A 20,854-nucleotide genomic window follows, 5' to 3' on the forward strand; every position below is an offset into this window, starting at 1 on the left:
CATTGAGTTGGAGTATCTCATTATTTCTAGCCCTGCTAGCCCCAGGCACTGGCAGCAGCCCAGAGAACGCCACCCTGGAGGCCCTCAGCAGCGCTGAGCTTTACTCGGCATGCGTTTTATGCTGGCCCGCAGTGCTGAGCTTTACTCGGCATGCGTTTTACGCTGGCTGCTCATTAATTGTCCAGCCAATTTGAAGTCATGTTTCGTGGCCAGAAGTGCATTTCATATCTGTTTCTGGGCCCACTGAGTGCACACGAACAATGGGTGCAAAATTCAGATCTTCCAACAGGCTTTCTGTCCATTTTGGTGTTTAGCGTCTCTGTGCAAACAATATTATCTTAACCTTTGTTGCTATGTTACTATGAAAGTAAAATATCAAGGCACATAATATATTTTATAGGTACCTGCATTGAAAAAAGGTCAGATGGGACAATTACGAGACATTCAGGAAAGAATCATAGGCAGCAATAGTAAAATGGCAAGAATATTAAATAGTACAGATTTTTCAATATATACCACAGTCATGAATCCTGTGGATATGACATTGGACAATGAATTTTAAAATAACGTAAAAGCACTCAAAATAAAGAGATTTTTAATAAACCAATCAATCTCAAAGATGATGAATCTCGGCCAAGATGAATTGCAAATATGGGCCGCAATTCTCCTAAAAGTGCTGAATTGGTGGGAAAACTGTTCTAAATTCTGACTGTTTTGTCAGTTCAGCTTCTCACCTGAATCTCCCTTCTCTGTGCACTGCAGAGATCGCAGTCATGAGTCTCATTTAAAACAGGGTGGGAGGAACTATTTGCGCCGGAGTCTGACAGTTCTGGAACTCTGTGCATGCGCAGTGGTCCCGATCTGTTAGTCTCCTGGTTTGCTGGCCAGCCCGGGACCACCACAGCGCTGCCCCTGCAGAACCCCCCTTGACCTGTTGAATTCTAGCTTCAAACTGATAAATCCTGGTTCTTTGGAGAGTCAGTGATGAGGCACAAAGCTTTTATTTTGAAGGCACACTACATTTAGTCCAGAAGTACAGTGTCATAACAAAAATGGTTTCCTCATGTCCCCCTTTCTATAGTCTCCATTGTTGGGTAGGTTTGGCTACTTAAGCAACTTCTCAGTAAGTACCTTTCCATTATTCTCTAGGCTGCAGCTTGAACCAGTTCAAACCAATTCCATAAGACTGTTCACAAACAACCTTTTGTCTTACCCAGCATACTGAGTCCACCATAGGTTGCAACTGTTTGATACATGACAGAGATACATTCCCTTGGTTTGCTTTCCCAGCTCTTGGGTTTGAGACATTCTCCACAGTGTATCAGAGAATTCCAGCTTCCGTCCTTCCCGACTGATGACTTTCTGATCACCTGCACCCAATGGATCAGATAAGTGAAAACTTAGCCTATGGCTTGTGGGGATGAGCAAAACTAGAATCCACCTAATTAAGATGTTACTGAGAAATCAAATAGGGAATTCAGAGGAAACTCTTCTGGTCAGCGTAGTTAAGAATCTGGAATTTGCTGCAATAGTTGAAGTGAATAACATAGAAACATTTAATGGGAAGCTTGATAGTATATGAGGGCAAGTAGAATATTATTATGATGACCAAGTTGGATGAGGAAGAATGGGAGAAAGCTGTGTTGAGCATAAATGTCTGCATGGACCAGTTGGGCTGCATGGTCTCTTCTGAAAATTCCACAACATTCCTTCATTCACCCAGCTGATTCAATCTTAAACATTGATACGGCCTGAAGAACAGTCAAGGAAGTTTCTCCTAATCTATCATCTATCCCTGAGTAGTGCCAGTGTCCGAATGGAAGCCACAAATATTTATCTTCCTGAAACTTGGGTTAAAATTTACTCCTTTAAAAAGATTTCCATGCCAGGTACATTGCTGTGTCCTGATTCCAGCAAAAACCATGTCCTGATGTCCAATACAATCTGTCTGATCTGCCTCCAAAGAAAACTTTCAATTGAAAACATTTTTTTCAGCAGATGTTATGTGATGGACCATTTGCCTCTTTTGAAGTCATCCCAGCATTTGCCTGTTGTGGCTTTTGAAGCTCCTGTGAGAAAATAAACTGCAGGCAAAGAAGGGGTCCAATATGACTCTGGGAAGATATTGAAGTAGCCTCTAATTGAACTTCTGAATACCTTAATTGACTGCGTGTCGCTGCCAACAGGGTATCCACTTTGTGTTGGGAGCCTACCCCAGGGAAAAGTGCACAAAGGTCAGCAAGTCAGCCAACAGGTTTCTTTCAGAATTTTCTCATGCGCACCCTTCCATTCCAAAGCCATCTCCACAGGTAAAGTTTCCCAATGCTGAGCAGTGTGGCAATTTTCAGCTGAAAAAGCCCAAGAACTTACAGAAGTCTATATTCCCATACATATTTAGTAAACAATTAAACAATTCATTCAAATTAATTCCACAAAACTAGGTAAAAACATTCCTTTTGATGGAGGATCTAACGTGAATATCCAGACCCCATTCCCTGCTTCTTGCGGGAGATCTTCCTCTGCTCATTGATTTAAATGAAAATCATAGCCAATAAGATGGATGAGTGAGATCAGTAGCAATTAAAACTTTTTTTAATCCATTGGAGCAATTACATGGAATTAAATGCTTTGAACGTTTCCTTTATTTTCTGAAGAAATTGCAGTAAGCAGGGTTGTGATGCCCTACCTGCAGGAAGGTGCTTTACATAAATCTCTGCAAAAAGTTCTTTCAATCCAAGGGTCTGATCAACAATCACGAAATATTAACTGCTTTTCTCCGCACAGATGCTGGGTATGTATTTCCAATGTTATCTGTATTTATTTTAGATTTCCAGCATCTGAACCTCATGTTCCCGGACCATGGGACTAGACCTTTGAATTACTAGTGGCTTACCATTAAGCCACTGTCTCCCCATCGGGGTAAATAAGGATCATTGTCCCCCCCAAGATTTCTGATTTTGGTGGGCTTAAGTCCTACTGCCTCAGAGTTATAGGACCCCAGTGAGGATTAAGAGTTTCCAGGCTATTAACTTTTCTCGTTACTAATGTAACTAAATCAGCACTTCTATTTTCATTTCTGATTTCCAACTTCCGTACATCTTGCTCTTAAAAATGTCTTGAAGACTTTGTAGGCATAATTCTCTCCAGCAATTTGAGTGGTTTTTGTGACACGTTAAAGATGATTTCAACATGAAGAGGCACCTAATAGGATAGCTCCATCATTTTATACCTTGCTTTGTGTGTGTGTGCGCATACATGTATGTGCGCTTGTGCATGTGCGTGTCTGTGTGTGTGTGCTGCACTAACGACATATCCCTTGATGATGTTAATAGTTAGGGAACTATTGACTTCTGCCTTCAACATAGTTAATGACAGGGCCTCCATAGCCTTCGGTAATACAGCTCCAAAACTCCCATATCCTCCTGAAGAAATTCGTCCACATCTCAGTCCTAAATGGCCTACTTCTTGTTCTGAGATTCTCTACCCTGGGTCTACAACCCCTAAATCAGGGGAAGTGGCTTTTCTGCAACTACAGTGTTGAGCTCTGTGAACATTTTGTATGTTTCAGTGAGATTGCCTCTTGTTCTTCTAGAGAACACAGGCCTAGTCTCCTAAATATCTCCCCATATGACAATTCCATCATCCCAAGAGTCAGTCTGGTGAACCTTTGTTGCACTCCCTTTGTGGCTAGTTTATTCTTCCTTGGAAGAGAAAGGAGACCAAAACTGTACACAATTGTTCAAATGTGGTCTTACTAAGCCTCCGTACAATTACAGCAAGCATCTTTACTTCTGTACTCAAGTCCTCTTGTGATAAAGGCCAGCATACCATTTGGCTTCCTCATTGCTAGCTGCAGCTGCATGTAAGCTTTCAGCGACTCATGAAAAAGGACACCCACCCAGATCCATTCAAATATCAACACTTGCCAATTTCTCATGATTTGAGGAATGCTTATACATTTCTGTTTTTCCTACCAAAGTGGATAACTTCACATTTTTCCTCATTACTTTTTATCTGCCATGCTCTTGCCCACTCACATTGCTTGTGTCAGTCCCCGGGACGCATCTTTGCATCCTCGCAACTCACATTCCCATCTAGTTCTGTATCATCAACTAACTTGGAAAGATTATATTTGGTCCCCACATTCAAATCTTTGATGTAGTTTGTGAATAGCTGGAGCCTAAGAACTGATCCCTGCGGTACTCCACTAATCACAGCCTGCTGACCTGATGATGGAGCAGCGCTCCGAAAGCTCATGCTACAAAGTAAACCTATTGGACTTTAACCTGGTGTTGTGAGAATTCTTACTGTTCGAACCTCAGTCGGCATCTCCACACCTTGGTTATAGAAGACAGAGTAACAGTGAAAGGGTGTTTCTCAGAATGGAGATCTGCGGTTAGTGGTGTTTCGCAAGGATCACTGCTGAGACCTCTGTTTGTAGTATATATAAATAATCTGGAGAAAAATGTGGGGAGTTTGGTTAGTAAGTTTGTTGATACACAGATTGGAGTTGCTGATAGTGCTGAGGATTATCAGAGGAGATAACAGGATATAGATAGAATGTAGACTTGGGCACAGAAATGGCAGATGGAGTTTAAGCCAAACAATTGTGAGGTACCGCATTTTGGAGGAACAAATTTGGGTGTGAATTATACTGTAAATGGCAGAGCCCTTAGAACATTGACATACAAAGGGAACTGGGTGTGCTGGTCCACACTTCCATAAAAGTGGCAACATGGTGGCCAAGGTGATTAAGAAGGCATATGGTACGCTTGCCTTCATCAGCTGGGGTATTGAGTGCAAGAGTTGAAAAATCATAATATGAAACTTTGGTTAGGGCACATTTGCAGCATTGTGTGCAGTTCTGGTCACCACACTACCAGAAGGAAGTGGAAGCTTTGGAGAGAGTGCAAAGAAGGTTCACCAGGATGTTGCCTGGTCTTGAGGGTGTTAGCTATGAAGAGAGGTTGAATAAAGTAGGATTGTTTTCATTGGAAAGACTGAGGCTGAGGGGAGACCTGATAGAAATCTATAAAATGATGGGGGGCATTGGCAGGATGGATTGTCAGAGGCTTTTTCCAAAGGTGGAAGTATAATTACAAGGGGGCACAGGTTCAAGGTGAGAGAGGGAAAGTTTAAGGGAGATGTGCGGGGGAAATTTTTCATGCAGAGAATGGTGGGTGCCTGAACTCACTGCCAGAGGAAGTGGTGGAAGCAGGTACATTAGCTCCAGTTAAGAAGCATTTGCATGGATACACGAATATGGAGGGAAGAGAGGGATACAGACTGAGAAAGGGCAGGAAGATTTTATAGTTTAGTTAGGGCATCATGATTGGCACAGGCTTAGAGGGCTGAAGGGCCTGTTTCAGTGCTGTACTTTTCCCTGTTCTTTGTTCTTGTTCTTTGTGGTTGCTAAGCTGCTGGCCCTCTGATTTGGTCAGCAGTTCTTGGGGATGGGCAGTCACTTTTACTTGGGATGGCGACCCCTGTGTCAACCTCTTAATGAGTGAGTGCCAGTTATAAATCCACCCCCCCACACACACACACACACACACCTCCCACCCCGCCTCCCACTGGCAGAAATGGGGAGTGATTTGAGCAGAGTCCCTACTTCTATGTGACTCTTCTCCATCTTCCCTCCCTTAACCCACATGTACTTACGTACTTGCCAAGAGCCACCTGTTTTGCTGCACCTCAGTGAGTTATTGAATGACTAAGGTGAGGGGTCCCTCCATCCTACTGAGGCTGGCAGGCAGAATGTTTATCTTTTTGGTGGTGAGGGCCAACTTGCACTCAATTACCTGCCGGGCCTGATGCCACATGGAGGTGGTCACTTTTTCTGTGGAGGTGGACATTAGCACAAAGGTCTATAACATCATGGCATTCACGCTAGATCAGGCTCCACCAATCTCTCACCAATTGTGCAAGCACCTCTGAAAATGTGAACAGAATCACACATTATGTTGCTGCTGCTGGTCCAGAAAAGCCCTCTTACTGATGATTCCTGCTGGGCAGAGCATGAGAACCCTGAGTCCTTTAATGGGACTGTCCACTGCTGTTCCTGTCTTCCACAGTACAGAGTCATAGAGGTTTACAGCATGGAAACAGGCCCTTCGGCCCAACTTGTCCATGCTGCCCTTATTTTTTTAAACTCCTAAGCTAATTCCAGTTGCCTGCATTTGGCCCATATCCCTCTATAATCAATGTTCCATGTAACTATCTAAATGCTTTTTAAAAAGTAAAATTGTACCCACCTCTACTACTACCTCTGGCAGCTTGTTCCAGAAACTCACCACCCTCTGTGCGAAAAAATTGTCCCTCTGGACATTTCTGTATCTCTCCCGTTTCACCTTAAACCTATGCCCTCTAGTTTTAGACTCCCCTACCTTTGGGAAAAGATATTGATTATCTACCTTGTCTATGCCCCTCATTATTTTATAGACCTCTATAAGGTCACCCCTCAGCCTCCTACGCTTCAGAGAAAAAAGTCCCAGTCTATTCAGCCTCTCCTTATAACTCAATCCATCAAGTCCCGGTAGCATCCTAGTAAATCTTTTCTGCACTCTTTCTAGTTTAATAATATCCTGTCTATAGTAGTGTGACCAGAATTGCACACGGTGTTCCAAGTGTGACCTTATTGATGTCTTGTACAACTTCAACAAGACATCCCAACTCTTGTATTCAATGTTCTGAGTGATGAAGCCTCCCACCCCCCCAGCATGCCGAATGCCTTCTTCACCACTCTATCCACCTGTGACTTTACTTTCAGGGAGCTATGAACATGTACCCCTAGATCTCTTTGTTCTGTAACTCTCCCCAGTGCCCTGCCATTAACTGAATAAGTCCTGCCCTGGTTCAGTCTACCAAAATGCATTATCTCGCATGTGTCTAAATTACACTCCATCTGCCATTCATCAGCCCACTGGCCGAATTGATCAAGATCCCACTGCAATCGGAGATAACCTTCCTCACTGTCCACCAAGCCACCAATCTTGGTGTCATCTGCAAACTTACTAACCATGTCCCCTATATTCTCATCCAAATCATTAACGTAAATGACAAATAACAGTGGGCCCAGCAATGACCCCTAAGGCACACCGCTGGTCACAGGCCTCCAGTTTGAAAAACAACTCTCTACAACCACCCTCTGGCTTCTGTTAAGAAGCTAATTTTATATCCATTTAGATACCTTACTCTGGATCCCGTGAGATTTAGCTTTATGCAACAACCTACCATGCTGTACCTTCTCAAAGGCCTTGCTGAAATCCATGTAGACAACATCAACTGCACTGTCCTCATCTACCTTCTTGGTTACCCCTTCAAAAAACTTAATCAAATTTGTGAGATGTGATTTTCCGCTCATAAAGCCATGCTGACTCTCCCTAATCAGCCCTTGCATTTCTAAATGCCTGTAGATCCTGTCTCTCAAAATACCTTCCAACATGTATGCCTGAGTGATTTCTTCTGGGAATTCTTTGGTGCCTCTGGCACCAGATCCTCAGAAATACTTGCAGGACTTGTGACAGATGAAGGAAAAGGCAAGAGGTTTTATCTTCATTATTGTGCAGATAACCATTTTTCGTCACCTGCTGCTATCAAGTCCCAAGTGAGTGTTGGTGTACCTTGTGACTGGGTGGTATTCAACTCTACTACCAGACAGCTGGACGTCCTCCAGTTTTCCTTCATTAATGGCCACAAGTGCTGAAATTCTGCTTCTCTCCAGTGTTTGCTCCTCTATAGTGGTTAAGGTGGCGATGATTGGTGGACAAGCCATAATTCTCTGCCTCTACCTGGGTTTTGTGCTGTCTTTTTCAAAGACAGAAGAGTGCAATGAATGTAAGAACCTGTTGAGGTTGTTATGGAAAGGGGAGGGATACAAAACTTATTTATTTTTCTGCATAAGCAGAGGTGTTTTAGTTTTATGAAATAGGCAGTGGGTTGTTTCCAAATCCTTCACTTGTGGAGTGTACCTCACAGAGAGCTCACTTTCGGATTAAATTAGTACTATTATGTATTCATACATTCAAATCTGGGGGAATAATCCTTGCAACTACATAACATGCTCACAAGAAGATGGAAAAGAAAAGAGTTTTACCAACTGGGAATAACGAAAAACAACAAAAAGAAACTGAAGGCGTGGATATTAATTAATGTGAATGTCAATTCACTGAGAGTTCTTTCTCCAGTTCAGACAAGTTCAGCTAGCTGAAAGAAGTTTCAGAATTCCTTTAAAGTTGGCAATGATGCACCAAGATGATGTTAGTATTCAGGCCCTTGGTCTGCTCAACAAGCAGTGGCAGGAATCTTCCAGAGAACCATGCTTTGAGGAGGTTTAGACTTGAGCTGGGATTTATTGTCAGCCTGGAGTCCGACTGTATTGATGATAGGCTGGAAGCTTATCAGCAAGCTGCCTTGTGAGTCCAGGAATGTAACGTTAAAACCTCCTCAAAGTCAAAAGAGCTCATGTGGTGTTGTCCATGAGGAGTCATTCAAGGGAACGATCAGTTTCTATGCCTCGGGTCAAAATTCATTATTTGCCTTAAAAGATAGATAGATGGAGGTTATTAATATATCCACAGATAACAAAGAGAGAGCCATAGAAACTTGTTATGCAGGTTTTGGCTGGGGAGAGAGACTGTCTGATGCTGCTCTTGTTTCGATGATTGTAATGTGTTCACACAATGGTGGGGGTGAGATTCTATAATGCCGAGGGTTGAGCTTTGAAATGTTAGTTACTATTGGAAGTTACCAGAACTGTAGCTGACTTGCAAATCATGTGAACAATAGCAGCCTTGCTTTTGGCCCAGCAAAGTCCATTTTTAAATGATACTGTGTGTACTGGTATACTGTTTTGATCTGAGGAGTGCTGAGCTATCAATTTAACCTGGTGTTGTGAGACTTCTTACTAAGCAGGAGAAGACCAGGGAAGTCAAAGTTGACGGCATCTATATTTAATTTTGGCGTACCACTCACCTTTTCTGCCCTGATGGGGTTACTGAACCTATTGTGACACTATATCCAGCAGCGAGGTGCCACAACCCCACCTCTTATTTTTGCCATCTCTTACCATGCTGCATTAGTCTCTGAGGCAGGATTGTTCCTCCTGTTTGCTTGAGATAGTGGCTCTTACAACCGACAGCATGAGATCTGGAGGTTCAAAAAAGAATCGTGGCAGCTTGCCATTACTGAAACCCCTCTGCCAAGTTGCTGGGTCTATACTGACAGTCGTATAATGCTTCAATTCTTACCTCACAGCCTCCCTGTAAATAATCACGTATGGCTTGTCATCATGCCCGTCCCCTCCTGTTGGCCAGGAAATCTTTGACGTAGGATACTAATGCCATAGTTCTATTTTAAATAAAAGCACTGACAAACCTGCTATTCAAACTCCAGGTTCCTGAGCTGCAGCCAACTTCCCCTGCTGCAAGTGGGTAGAAAAGTTAAAACCTAGTCCTTAATGCCGAAACATCTTCAGCTTTAATCCAGGCAAGGCTCATTCAAACTTCCAAAGAAGGTGAATAGCACCTTGTCATAAAATGTCTGAGGAAATAGAGTACAGGGACTGAATAGTCCATGTCTTTATATTCTGGCCATTAATAAAAACTTTGGTTTGAGATGCAGTCAGTCGATATTTCCATATCTAATGAAGAGCAATGAATTCCATATTCTCCTGTCACTGTATAGCATTTTGTGATAGTTTCTTCATACAAAGGAATTGAAAAACGAGTTATTTTTTTCCATGCTGGGTTTTTGAAAGTGATGTATTCTCATGGGCATTCAGACGAGGGGTGATTCATAGGTTATGTAGCAGTTGTTTTTCCCATTGACTAAATAATAAACATTAGCATGTCTAGGAAATGGAAAACCTATCTCAGACATTATGTGAGAAAACTGTATAAGCTCTGTCTGTCTGGGAAGTGTGGTTTAAGAAGACAGACACAGATACTGAAAAGACCAACAGGCAGAAAGCAAAAGTCAGCAAAAGATGAGAAGGCAGCTGGTTCTACCCTGGATGTTGGACAGACTGCAGAGGGGTTATTTTACTCAAGTGTGATGACCCATCACAATGGGGTAGCATTGCACGTATGTTAGTTATATTTTTATGTCACAACATGGAAATACAGTTGTATAGATTAAACCTGAATAAATCTGATCATTATAGTTAATTTGTTGTTCCACATGCTTGCTTTTCTGCAGAACATTTAATAATTTGAATCAAGTCTGTTGTTAATTCAGCCCACCTTCAGAAAGAGTAAAGAAATGCACTTGACCAAGTCATATCAAGACCACAAGCAGTTTTTTTTGTTAGAAAGTCTCTTCATTCAGTCACACTGTCATAAAAGTAGATATTGAGTAGTAGAATCAACCTCCATAAAAATAAACACTTAAACTGCTTATGGGAGCTGTTGGTGTCTATGGCACCTCTGGAAGCCAATTTTATAATAATTGTTGGTAAATATCTGATATACTGAGGCACATAGGTGACAAGGATGAGTCAACAATTTAACACTCTGGAGTATAAATGGTAATGTCACCTAGGTCAGAAGAGGCAGAACCGATGCAAACATACTCAGCCATGTAACATGTGGCACTATAACTGATAATAAAGTGCTAGGCACTTTATTATCAGCTAAACATACAGGGCTCGGGGGCAGCTTTCTATGCTGTGCATGGGATTGTGAGTGTGTGGCGGGGGGGTCGTGTAGTGATAGCAATGTTGATATTTTTGATGACTCATGACATCTTAAATGAAATAGAATGCACAGGTTGATCAAGACTTCCTCTGAGAACTAGTCAGTTGACTTTGACTGCCACCGCATTGTTTGGACTACTTGATCAATTGAGTCTGCTAAGGATTCTAGGTCTCTTTCAACTAACTCCTTGGCGAGTTATGTTTCATCCATTTTTATTTTCAGCGTGCACTGTGTTTCACTTGTTTAAATTGCAATCAAATTAATAATGTCAACTGACGATAGTAATACAACCTTTTAATCAAATTCCTTTACAATAGGTGCTGTAACTTTAATAATAAATGCCGAATTGCCTGGTCCTAAGGTTTGTCACTAAAACTGGCAGCAACCCCACCAATCTGATTTTCGGGAGCTCTGAGGCAGTTGGCAGTGGGTACCCTTCCAGCTTTATGGGAAACATTTAATTGCTATACTTTTCCTAATAGGTGGAAATCCCACCTCAGAGCTGCTGGTGAGCTATGATGAGCAGTAGGTGTTGCCAGTAATTTGTTCAATGATCCTTCACCTGAATTCATTGTGGGATCCCTGGGGAAAGCAAAGTGATGGCAAGGAGGGAACTGGGAGGGAAGGGGGTTGCTGCAGATTGTAACAGCAAGCTGGAGAAATTGTTTTATCAGGACAATTATACAATTGATTCATTCTTCTTTTCCAGAATGACAGTAGTCCAAGAAGTGACCTCCTTGTTCTCTGTGGAAGCAAGCAATTGAAAAATAAACAAATGGATTTTTGGACACTTCAGTTTTACTTTGTGGGCAGAATTTGATCACTTTTGCATCAAGTGATGGCTGAGGTGAAGAAACTGCTGTGCAGTTTGCTGGCTACATTCCTCACCGGATAATCCAACACTTGGAGCAAAGCAAACGGTGGAGTGGCCCACACTTGGCAGTCATGCTGGCAGGGTGGGGGCTGAAATAAACATGCAGAATCCCCAGATTGAGCAGCCCTTTAAAATGGGTGCCCTGAACTTTAATAAAACAAAACGATGAAGCCCCCTCCCAAGCATGCTGCTCCCGGGGCTGTGCCAGGGTACTGCCTGGTTATGTCCCTCTTCCCCCACACTCAGGGTTGTAATTACTTGTGCGCCCCTGGCAGATTCCCTTTGCCCGGCTCCCGTTATATAAAAAAATTTGTGTACTTCACTGATGTGATATCACAAGATGAGGTCTCGCTGCCAAGGTTCTCGCTTTTTGACTCATGGGATTTTGTGCCAACACCACTGAGTATCCAGTCTTCAACATGGTTCAAATTTTTCCCAAATCCATTGCAAAATGGGCATAGAATTTGCAGTCTAGATACGCATGCGCTAAAAATAAAGGGTAGTGGGGGTGGCGGGGGGAATAATCTTCCAATGTGACTTAATTATTCAATAACTTTCCTTCATGAACAACAGTTTAAACAATAATACACATCACCAGTTTGACGTAAATGTAGTTTCTATTCAGAATTGTCACTTTCTAACTGGAATTTGTTTCTTTCCTTTTAAGACATGGCTTTGGGTGTCTGGGCCCCTCTGTCTATATTGCGCAGAAAGGCTGTACAGGTACATTCGGAGCACCAAACCAGTCACCATTGTCTCAGTGAATTCTCATCCGTGTGATGTGATCGAAATACGAATGCTGAAAGAAAATTTCAGAGCAAGGCCCGGTCAGGTAAGTTGAAATGAGAAGTCAGTCTGCGTTATTGTATACTTAGTAAGAAGTCTCACAACACCAGGTTAAAGTCCAACCTGTTGAACTTTAACCTGGTGTTATGAGACTTCTTACTGTGTTTAGTTTACTCCAGTCCAATGCTGGAATCTCCACATCGTAATTATATACTTACCATTATTAGACTGGGGAAAGATTTGCTGGCTTACTGAAATATTAAAGGTTATAATTACTAAAAGGTATCAGTCTTTCACAGAAGAATATATTGCAACACGCCAAATTGTGTTGGCACGTGAGTCTGAGCTCTTTGATTACATGCCCCCCTTTCTCTCCTGAGTTAGAGCTTTATCATGTTCTGTTTTAATAATAAATATATAATTTTGGCTTGTCAAGAAACGACATTGAAATAAACAATAAATAATATGGAAAGCTAAAGCTCCTTTTGATCCCTAAAACACTGTGAACGAATCGATATTTTTGGCATTTTCTGTTTTTGTAATTTAGTACCTGTGTGGGGATGAATTTTGGTTGACTGGAGAATGTCCCAAGATTGATGATTAGACTCTACCTCAGACCATGGGGCTGGTTCTGTTGTAAGACTGAACAGTATGGAATTGGAGAGGGAACAGAAGGTTTCCAGCAGCATGTAGCTGATGTTCTGAAGTTAGCTCCCTGCAGAGAGATCCAGGAACAGTAATTGCTAGTGCAGCTGAGGACATTGGGGTTCAGTGAAGCCTCGAGACAGTGTCAGCTCAGTGAAGCTGGTAGTTGCGGCAAAGTCCGTGAGCAATGGGGTCCTGCTCAGAGTAGCCAGGGAGCTGGAATTATGCCAGTATCTAGATGCTGAGTACAGCTTTATGAATTTAGTGGAAGGAAGTCTCAGCAGAGATTGAGTGACAAAGATGTGAGCCATTGTTGGGGCAACCTGAGTGGGAGTGGCTTTGGAGGGGAAACCAGTGGTTAGGTTTTTGAAAGGGAAAAGCTGAAATCCCTCTGGAAGAAGACAGAGTTTTAAAGAATTTTGTGACTCATCATGATCACTGACGTCTGGGTGAGTTGCTAAGAAATTTGGGGGAACCTATCTTGCCAGCCATTTACTGTGCAGTTCCTGGTGTGTTTGACCACAGTTTGTTAATTTATGTTTATCTCATGCTCGTTCTGGATGCTAAATTATAAGATAGTGTTGACTGTTTGATTTGCTGACTTTTGTGAAGTATGTGTTATTTTGTTTGATTAAAACCATGGAATCTTGTAGCTTAATTTTCCTACTGAGTAATATTGCCTTTAAAACAAAACATGTTGAATGAGATCTTCAGCTGTTCACAGCAGTGGGATCTTCTGGTTCTGCTGACGATATATCCCCATCATGGGCTTCCTGGCAGTGTGTGTGGGGGCGGGGGGGTTGAGTGAATGGGAATCCCCAATGACAGTGGCAGGACCAGAAGATCTGGCAAATGGTGGGTTGCCTCCTGCCACTGAGAAACACACTGTGCAGGGCCGGGGTGGGGGCAAGATAATGCCACCTATTGTATTTAACTAGATTATAACAAAAATTTGGGGTCTCAAATTGGACTGTAACAGAATTTGGGGGTTCTGGTCTGGGATCATAGCAAAACTGAGGGCTCATCCGGGTTTTCAACACATTGGCTTGTCAGGGATTTCAAATACAGAAGATATAGGTGCTGGAATTGTTGAAGTTTCAACTAACGGGGTCTCTTGATGAATTTAATTGTGCTTATTGAAAAGCAGCATGGCTTTGTCATTTGTTCTGGCTTTTTTGTTGAGAGGAAACTTTATCCCTGAGCGATTTGCAACAATAACCTGTTATTAGTAGAAAAACTGGAGTTAGAATTAAAAGCAGGAGCTAAAAAAGCAGAAGTAATTGAGATAATAGTAAGCAAATGGAATTGGAAGAAGAAAAGCCAGCTGTGGTAGAATGTGGCTTGAATTGGCTGGCATTCAGTTGCAGATAAAACAGTTTGCAATAGAGAAAAAAGAAAGAAAAAGATGCAGCAGCTTGAGATAAGAGAGAAGCAAAAACTGGAACTTGAAAGAGAGACAGGGAAAGAGAAATGCAATGGCTTGAACTTGGACTCCAGAGAGAGAAATTAGCAAGGGAGAAAAGAGACAAGGCGAGTTTCTGAAAAAGAAAGAAGTCAGACAATATGGACTGGTCAAGGAAAAGCTTAGGTTACAAGGTGAAAGAGAGACTAATAGTTCAGATGATGAATCAAATCCCACTCCGAGTTTTAAGACTATAAGTCATAGGAGCAGAATTAGGTCACTTGGCCCATTGAGGCTGCTTTACCATTCAACCATGGCTGATACTTTTTCATCCCCATTCTCCTGCCTTTTCGCCATAACCCCCGATCCCCTTACTAATCAACAATAGATATAATTTAGTTAAATTAGATTTGATAGAATTAAAATCTTTGTTTCAGTGAAGTTGGGCACCAGACAAAGTTGAGGTATTTTACCTTTTTTGAAGAAGTGGCTATAAAGCTAGAGTTGTGAAAGGATGCATGGACTCTATTGCAAAACATCTTAGTGAGGAAAGCAATGAACGTTCATTCTAGTCTTTTTTGGAAGATCAAATTATGAGACAGTTAACTTTTAATGCTCAGAACTTGTCCCAGAAATCTGAGAATTTAAAGAAAAGATCTAACAAAATGCTATTAAAATTAGCCAAGGAGAAGGCAAGAATGTGAGACCGGTGGTTTTCAGCAGTGAAACTTGAACAGAGTTTTGAGAATGTGAGGCAGGTAATGTAAAGGGAAGGATTTTGAAGCAGGGTTCCAGTAGCGATCAGGTCCTATCTGGAAGACTGTAGGTTACTAAAACAAAGGAAACTGTAGTTCTGGCAGATGGGTATGACATTTCACGCAGGGTCAGTAGATCTCCATTTGTAAGCATGCAGGAAAACTAGAGGAATATAAAAAATTCCAGCTTCATGGAGAAGGCAGAATCAGTTCCAATTAACAAAGATAATATAGAGGGCACAGGTGATGTAAAGAAACTAGTATGCTTTAATTGAGTGCAACAGGGCATATGAAAGCAAATTGTTGGAAGCCGAACAGTAAAAAGTTGGCAGTAATAAAGACGCTTAAGGAGTTTTCAGAAAAACAGCACCACTAAAGGAAACAGGCATTAAAACAATGGCAGTGATACAGTTGCACCATGTTCCCTCAGAACCTAGTAGAATGATGGATGAAACTCGATAGTCAGGGTGGTTTTTCCCTCGATACTCTTGGATTGAATCAGGTTAGAGAGGATTAGATGTGTTGTGTGTAAGGAGCTCTCAATCTACTCTGATCAGAACCCCAATGCTCACACAGGTTTTCTACTGCCCCAACTGCCTCCACTGAGGTCACATGATAGCTGGGCCTCTCAAAACAAAACAATAAATTAATATTTTGAGAGACATGGGCAGCCCAGTCATTGATAGTTATAACTTTTAAGTATCATATGCGTAATTGTGAAAAATGAAAAGGTTATCTGTACAATATCTAATTAGTTATTTGCTAAAAGATTTTGATGATGAATACTTGTTTTAGAAAATTGTAAAGCCATTGTAAAGAAATCTTCACAATGATAAAAGTTTTTCCCACGGAATTTGTATTTTTGTATTTTTGTCTGTGTTTTTGTAAGTCAGTGCCCTGAGGTGATCCCACCTCACAACAGGGGCTGATCTATTTTTTAAATTCTTTAATGAGATGCGGGCATCAATTAATAGCTCAGGATTTTTATTGCCCATTGCTAATTGCCCTTGAGTTGTAAGATTTAACAGGACAATTTTTCAGTTCAGACACAGCAGAAGGGCCCTGGTTCTCTGCAGCTGAATAGCTGGGTTAGCTCGCTATGGTTGGATCTCAGAAAAGCCCAGGAGCAATAATTGCTTAGTGCAGCTGGGGAGATTGAAGCTCAGAGGTCCAGCTATCATTTGAGCTCGGTGAAACTGCAGTCGGGGCAATGAAAAATCTGTGTGAGCATTGGGTTTCTGATCAGAGTAGATAGAGAACTGCAATTATGGTGGCAATTAAATGTTGGGGTGCAGCATTGTTGGTGCCGAGAAGGATTTGGATGTCTTTGTATGAGAAACACAAAGTTAATATGTACAGAAAACAATTAGGAAGCAAATGATGCGTTGGCCTTTGCTGCAATGAGATTGGAATTGCAAAGGGCTTTGGTTGATCATATCTAATGTACAGTTTCTGTCTCTGTACCAAAGGAAGAATAATTTTTACTTTGAGGGGGTTCACTACATTAAATCCTAGGATAAGAGAGTTGTCATATGAGGAAACATTGAGTTGAGTAATCCATTACTCTCAGGAGTTTAGATGGAGGAGAGATGATGTCATTGAACCACATAAGTTTCTGTGTAAGTCTGACAGGGTAGTTGCTGAGAGACTTTCTTCTGTCTGGAGAATTTCGAATTAATGAGCATGGTATCAAGATGAGAGGTTTGCCACTTAGGATTAAGATGAAAAATTTCTTCATTCAGGTTATTCTCAACTCCAGAGGACTGTGGATGATAAGTTGCCGAATATATTTAAGGCTGAAGTTGATAAATTTTTTGAATTCCAAGAGAACCCAATGGGTTTGGACAGAAAAGTGGAGTTCAAATTGAAGATCAGCCATTATCTTATTGAATGGCAGAGCCGGGTTCAAGAGGCTGTATTGTCCACACCTCTTCTTTTTATATCATATGAACAATATGGGGGAGGTGGCACAGTGGCCAGCACTGCCTCACAGCTTCAGGGACCTGGGTTTGATTTCTGGTTTGGGTCACTGTCTGTATGGAGTCTGCATGGGTTTCCTCCCACATTCCGAAAGACGTGGTTAGGTGCATTAGCCATGCTAAATTCTCCTTCAGTGTACCTGAACATGCGCCAGAGTGTGGCGACTAGGAGATTTTCACGAGAACTTCAGTGCAGTGTTAATGTAAGCCTACTTGTGACACTAATAAATAAGCTTAAGATGTCAGAAACAAAATCATGTCTGCCATCATCAAAGCCAGAATTTGGTTACACACCTCTGTGGGATGTGAGGGAAAAATGACATACTTATAATGGAAGTGTGGGTTGAAGAGTCATGTGTAGAGGCCTGGTTTGTCACATTTTCAATTTTCTAGTTATTAATTATTTGTGAGGTAAGATAAAATTTTGTGAAACACCTAGGGAGAGGTTGAGATAGATGGGGTATAAAAATGTGAAGGTGAGTTTTGCAGAAATAGGAAAATGTGTGAGAAAGAGTGACACGTGCCAAGTATCTATACATAAGTGCATGGAAATCAGAAAGAAATATGGAACTTGCTAAAGACATAGGGAGAAAAAGAATGAAAGTTATAGGATGAAATACAGAAAGGATATTGAGATAAGCTGAAGCAAACTTACAAGATGGAAGAAACTTCAAACAACAGCCAGTTGAATGTGACATGAGGTCATTTAGTTTTAGTTTCATAATTTCTCACGAAGTGAAATCTTTTCAGTAGGTTATAATTGCAAAAATATTGAAACTCAAATTTCTGAAACTAGAACCATCTGGACAAAGACATGATCGACGGAAATGATGGTGGTAAATACATCATGGCTGGAATCTTACCACCGTTCACGCTGGCGGGATTTTCCCAACCCACTGCAGTGAATGGAGATTTGGCTGGGTGCCAAATTCTCTAACCTCGCTGCAGAGAGAGCATGGTGTGAACGGCAGGTAAGATTGCATGCATCAGTCGAATTTGCTGCAGAGCACAGCATTAAAAACAAAATTGAGTCTAATTATTCTAGAACACAATGGTTTTTATTAGGCAAGGATATGAAGGGTTATGGAATCAAGATGGGTGGATGGAATTATTATGCAAATCAGTTTTTCACTAATTATTTTCTCTCTCTCTCCTTACATCTCCTTTAGTACATTGTTCTGCACTGTCCGAGTGTATCAGCATTTGAGAGCCACCCCTTCACTCTTACAACAGTAAGTCCAAGCGTTCTTGTTTTTTTTTTCAAAGCAAAAAGCAGATTCATGCTTTTGAAAAGCTAAAGATTCAGATCACTTGCAGACCCTGCCAATATGTTTGTTTTTCTGAAAATTAAGAGCTATAGTAGCTTGGTTACAAATTGTATGCCTGTGGTGAAAACGTAGCAGCAATATTGAGAAGGTTCTGAATTAAATCAGTGCTTGGCTCTCAAAAAATGGTGTTAGTTCCAGGGATGCTGGACGGCTGGGCTAAGATTAAATTTAAAACAAATTCTGCTGACTTGAAACATTTTTGGAGCCTGTAAATTAAATCATGGGTCTCTTTGTTAATAAATAAATATTATGTTTTGATACCATTCACAGCGAAAAATATAAAAATGCTTAAATATTGATTTTGAAAGATTTGCCATATAGAAAAAAGGCTAATTGGTGCCTGGAAACATTTTTATATATTGTAAAAAAGGCATTGGAAGTCGACAAGCTTTAAACTGGAAAACTTCTGCTATAACTCTTGCACAAACCTTGGAGAAAAGGTATAAACGAATATTTCTGCAGGTCTTCGACTAAAAGTCTAGCAGAAGATGAGGGAAACCTTCCAGAAATTATAGGCAGAATTTTACAAGATTGATTCTAAGGGCCCTATTTTACTATTCTAATTTTAAGTGCTGGGCGGACTTAACTGGGAGTATTTCAGACCCGACTTTTCGATCTATTCTGAAGCACCCCATACGTGCTCTGCCTGTAAAAATATCAGTGAGTCGGAATAGCGCACAAGCCTGTGGGCGGAGCTATTGCAGATGTGTAGACGCTATTGCAGATGTGTAGACCTCTGAAGTTGCATATGCGTCGTTTCAACAGCAGCAGTCTGACAGACAGAGAATTATCAGACCCTTGCTACTGCAGGCAGCCTCACAAACTGCACCCCCCCGCCCCCCGCAGTCACAGGGCCCTGCAGCCAATCGCAAACCACACACTGTCCAAGATGCCCTCCCACACCTCTCACTGCCCAGACCCATTAGGACCCCCTCCCCCGCTGATCCGATCAGATCTCCCTCCCCTCTCCCCAAGAGCAGTCAGGCTACTCCTTCAGCTTTTGTCCCCTATAGGCCCTGCTCCCTGGCACTGCCTGGACAGTTCCAAGGTGCCCAGTGGGCATTACCAGGTGCCAGGCTGGCTGTGTCAAGGTGGCACTGCCAGGCTATCGCTGCCCAAGGGGCACCCTTTTTGCTCTCGGTCTCCCTGGGGAACCTCAATGGTCTCCGGTTCCACCTGTGAGGCCAACATGGCTGTCCCCCATTCATGGGCAGCAGGTGCCCTCCTCACTGGAGAGAACCTCTCCTGGCGAGACCATAAAGGCAAGTTAGCCTAGGCGATTCAATGCCAGGATCACTAACCAAAGTGTTCAGCCTCTCACCCTTTTCCGGTGAGAGGTTGACTGCGCCAGACTATTGTAAAATTGTGAGTGTTGAGAAATTGGGTGTGAACTTGATTCCTTGGCTCTCGTGCGATTTACCAGCTCGCTCCGCCCATCGATGGGCGAGCAGGTAAAATTCCATCCTGTGTCTCTTGTCACTGCAGATCAGAAATTCTGCATGGGATTACCCAAGAGTAGGTCGATGCTTTACCAAAGTACAGCACTTTTATTATGCCTGATGTTGATTTAAGAAATGTGTTTGATTAAAAAGTGCATCATTTTTTCCCTTGTGCTTTCTTGCCAGTCACAGTATGCAAGGGGTTAAAGTTGATCCCTGCTACCTTTTGCCAGAAACTGGAGAGAGTAAAAATAAACAGATAAGCTGCTGCACAAAAGCTAAATCCCATGTAAATGCTAGAAATCTGAAATAGAACAGAAAATGCTGCAAGTACTCAGCAGGTCTGGCAGTATCTATGGAGAGGGCTGACATTTCACAGTTCACAAAGGTCACAGACCTTAAAAAGTTAACACCCATTAGCTGATGTACACATTGGTTAACAAGATTTAAAAAAGAGTGGTTTAGGAAGGCTTTGACTGACAATTGTCCTTGGATAATGACTCATTCAATGTATTCCAATGTGTTTGGAACACATCAATTAGTAAAAAAAAATTTTATTTATCAGCAGACATCATGTGAGGCTGTTCACTCAGCAGCTGTATTTGTGTAGCCATTTTGAATCCTGTGAGTACCTGAGAAATGTAGTGATGGAGAAATACAGGGTGTGATTTTCCTCTTCCTCTGCATGTTTCATGTTGGAGGTAGGCAGCATACAGCTCACTGCTGGTGGCATTCTGTGAGCCTGCCATTGTCAATGGGGTGTTCTGTTGAATGCACCCCACACTGGAGGGAATCCTATGGCGGAGTGCATGTGGGTGGGACTGTAAGATCCCACAGTGTAAATAGCAGAAGGATTCAGTGGCAATTTTCATATCCTTTGTTCTGGGATATCTTCAAAAGCATCTGAAGCTCTAAAGAACTATAGAATCTCCACAGTGCAGAAGGGAGCCAT

The 20,854-nt window shown here is 41.9% G+C and overlaps 1 protein-coding gene across 1 annotated transcript in view; it reads left to right on the forward strand.

Annotated features, from left to right (window-relative positions):
• Nucleotides 1-20,854, forward strand: part of nox4 (NADPH oxidase 4) — a 147,220-nt gene that overhangs the window by 71,181 nt on the left and 55,185 nt on the right. The window contains exons 10-11 of the mRNA XM_080197018.1: nt 12,236-12,400; nt 18,305-18,367. Coding sequence (XP_080053144.1) covers nt 12,236-12,400; nt 18,305-18,367 — 228 coding nt within the window. The remainder of the gene's footprint in view (nt 1-12,235; nt 12,401-18,304; nt 18,368-20,854) is intronic.

This window comes from Carcharhinus amblyrhynchos, chromosome 10 (genome assembly GCF_965287045.1).
Source record: "Carcharhinus amblyrhynchos chromosome 10, sCarAmb.v2.hapA, whole genome shotgun sequence".
NCBI lineage: Eukaryota > Metazoa > Chordata > Chondrichthyes > Carcharhiniformes > Carcharhinidae > Carcharhinus > Carcharhinus amblyrhynchos.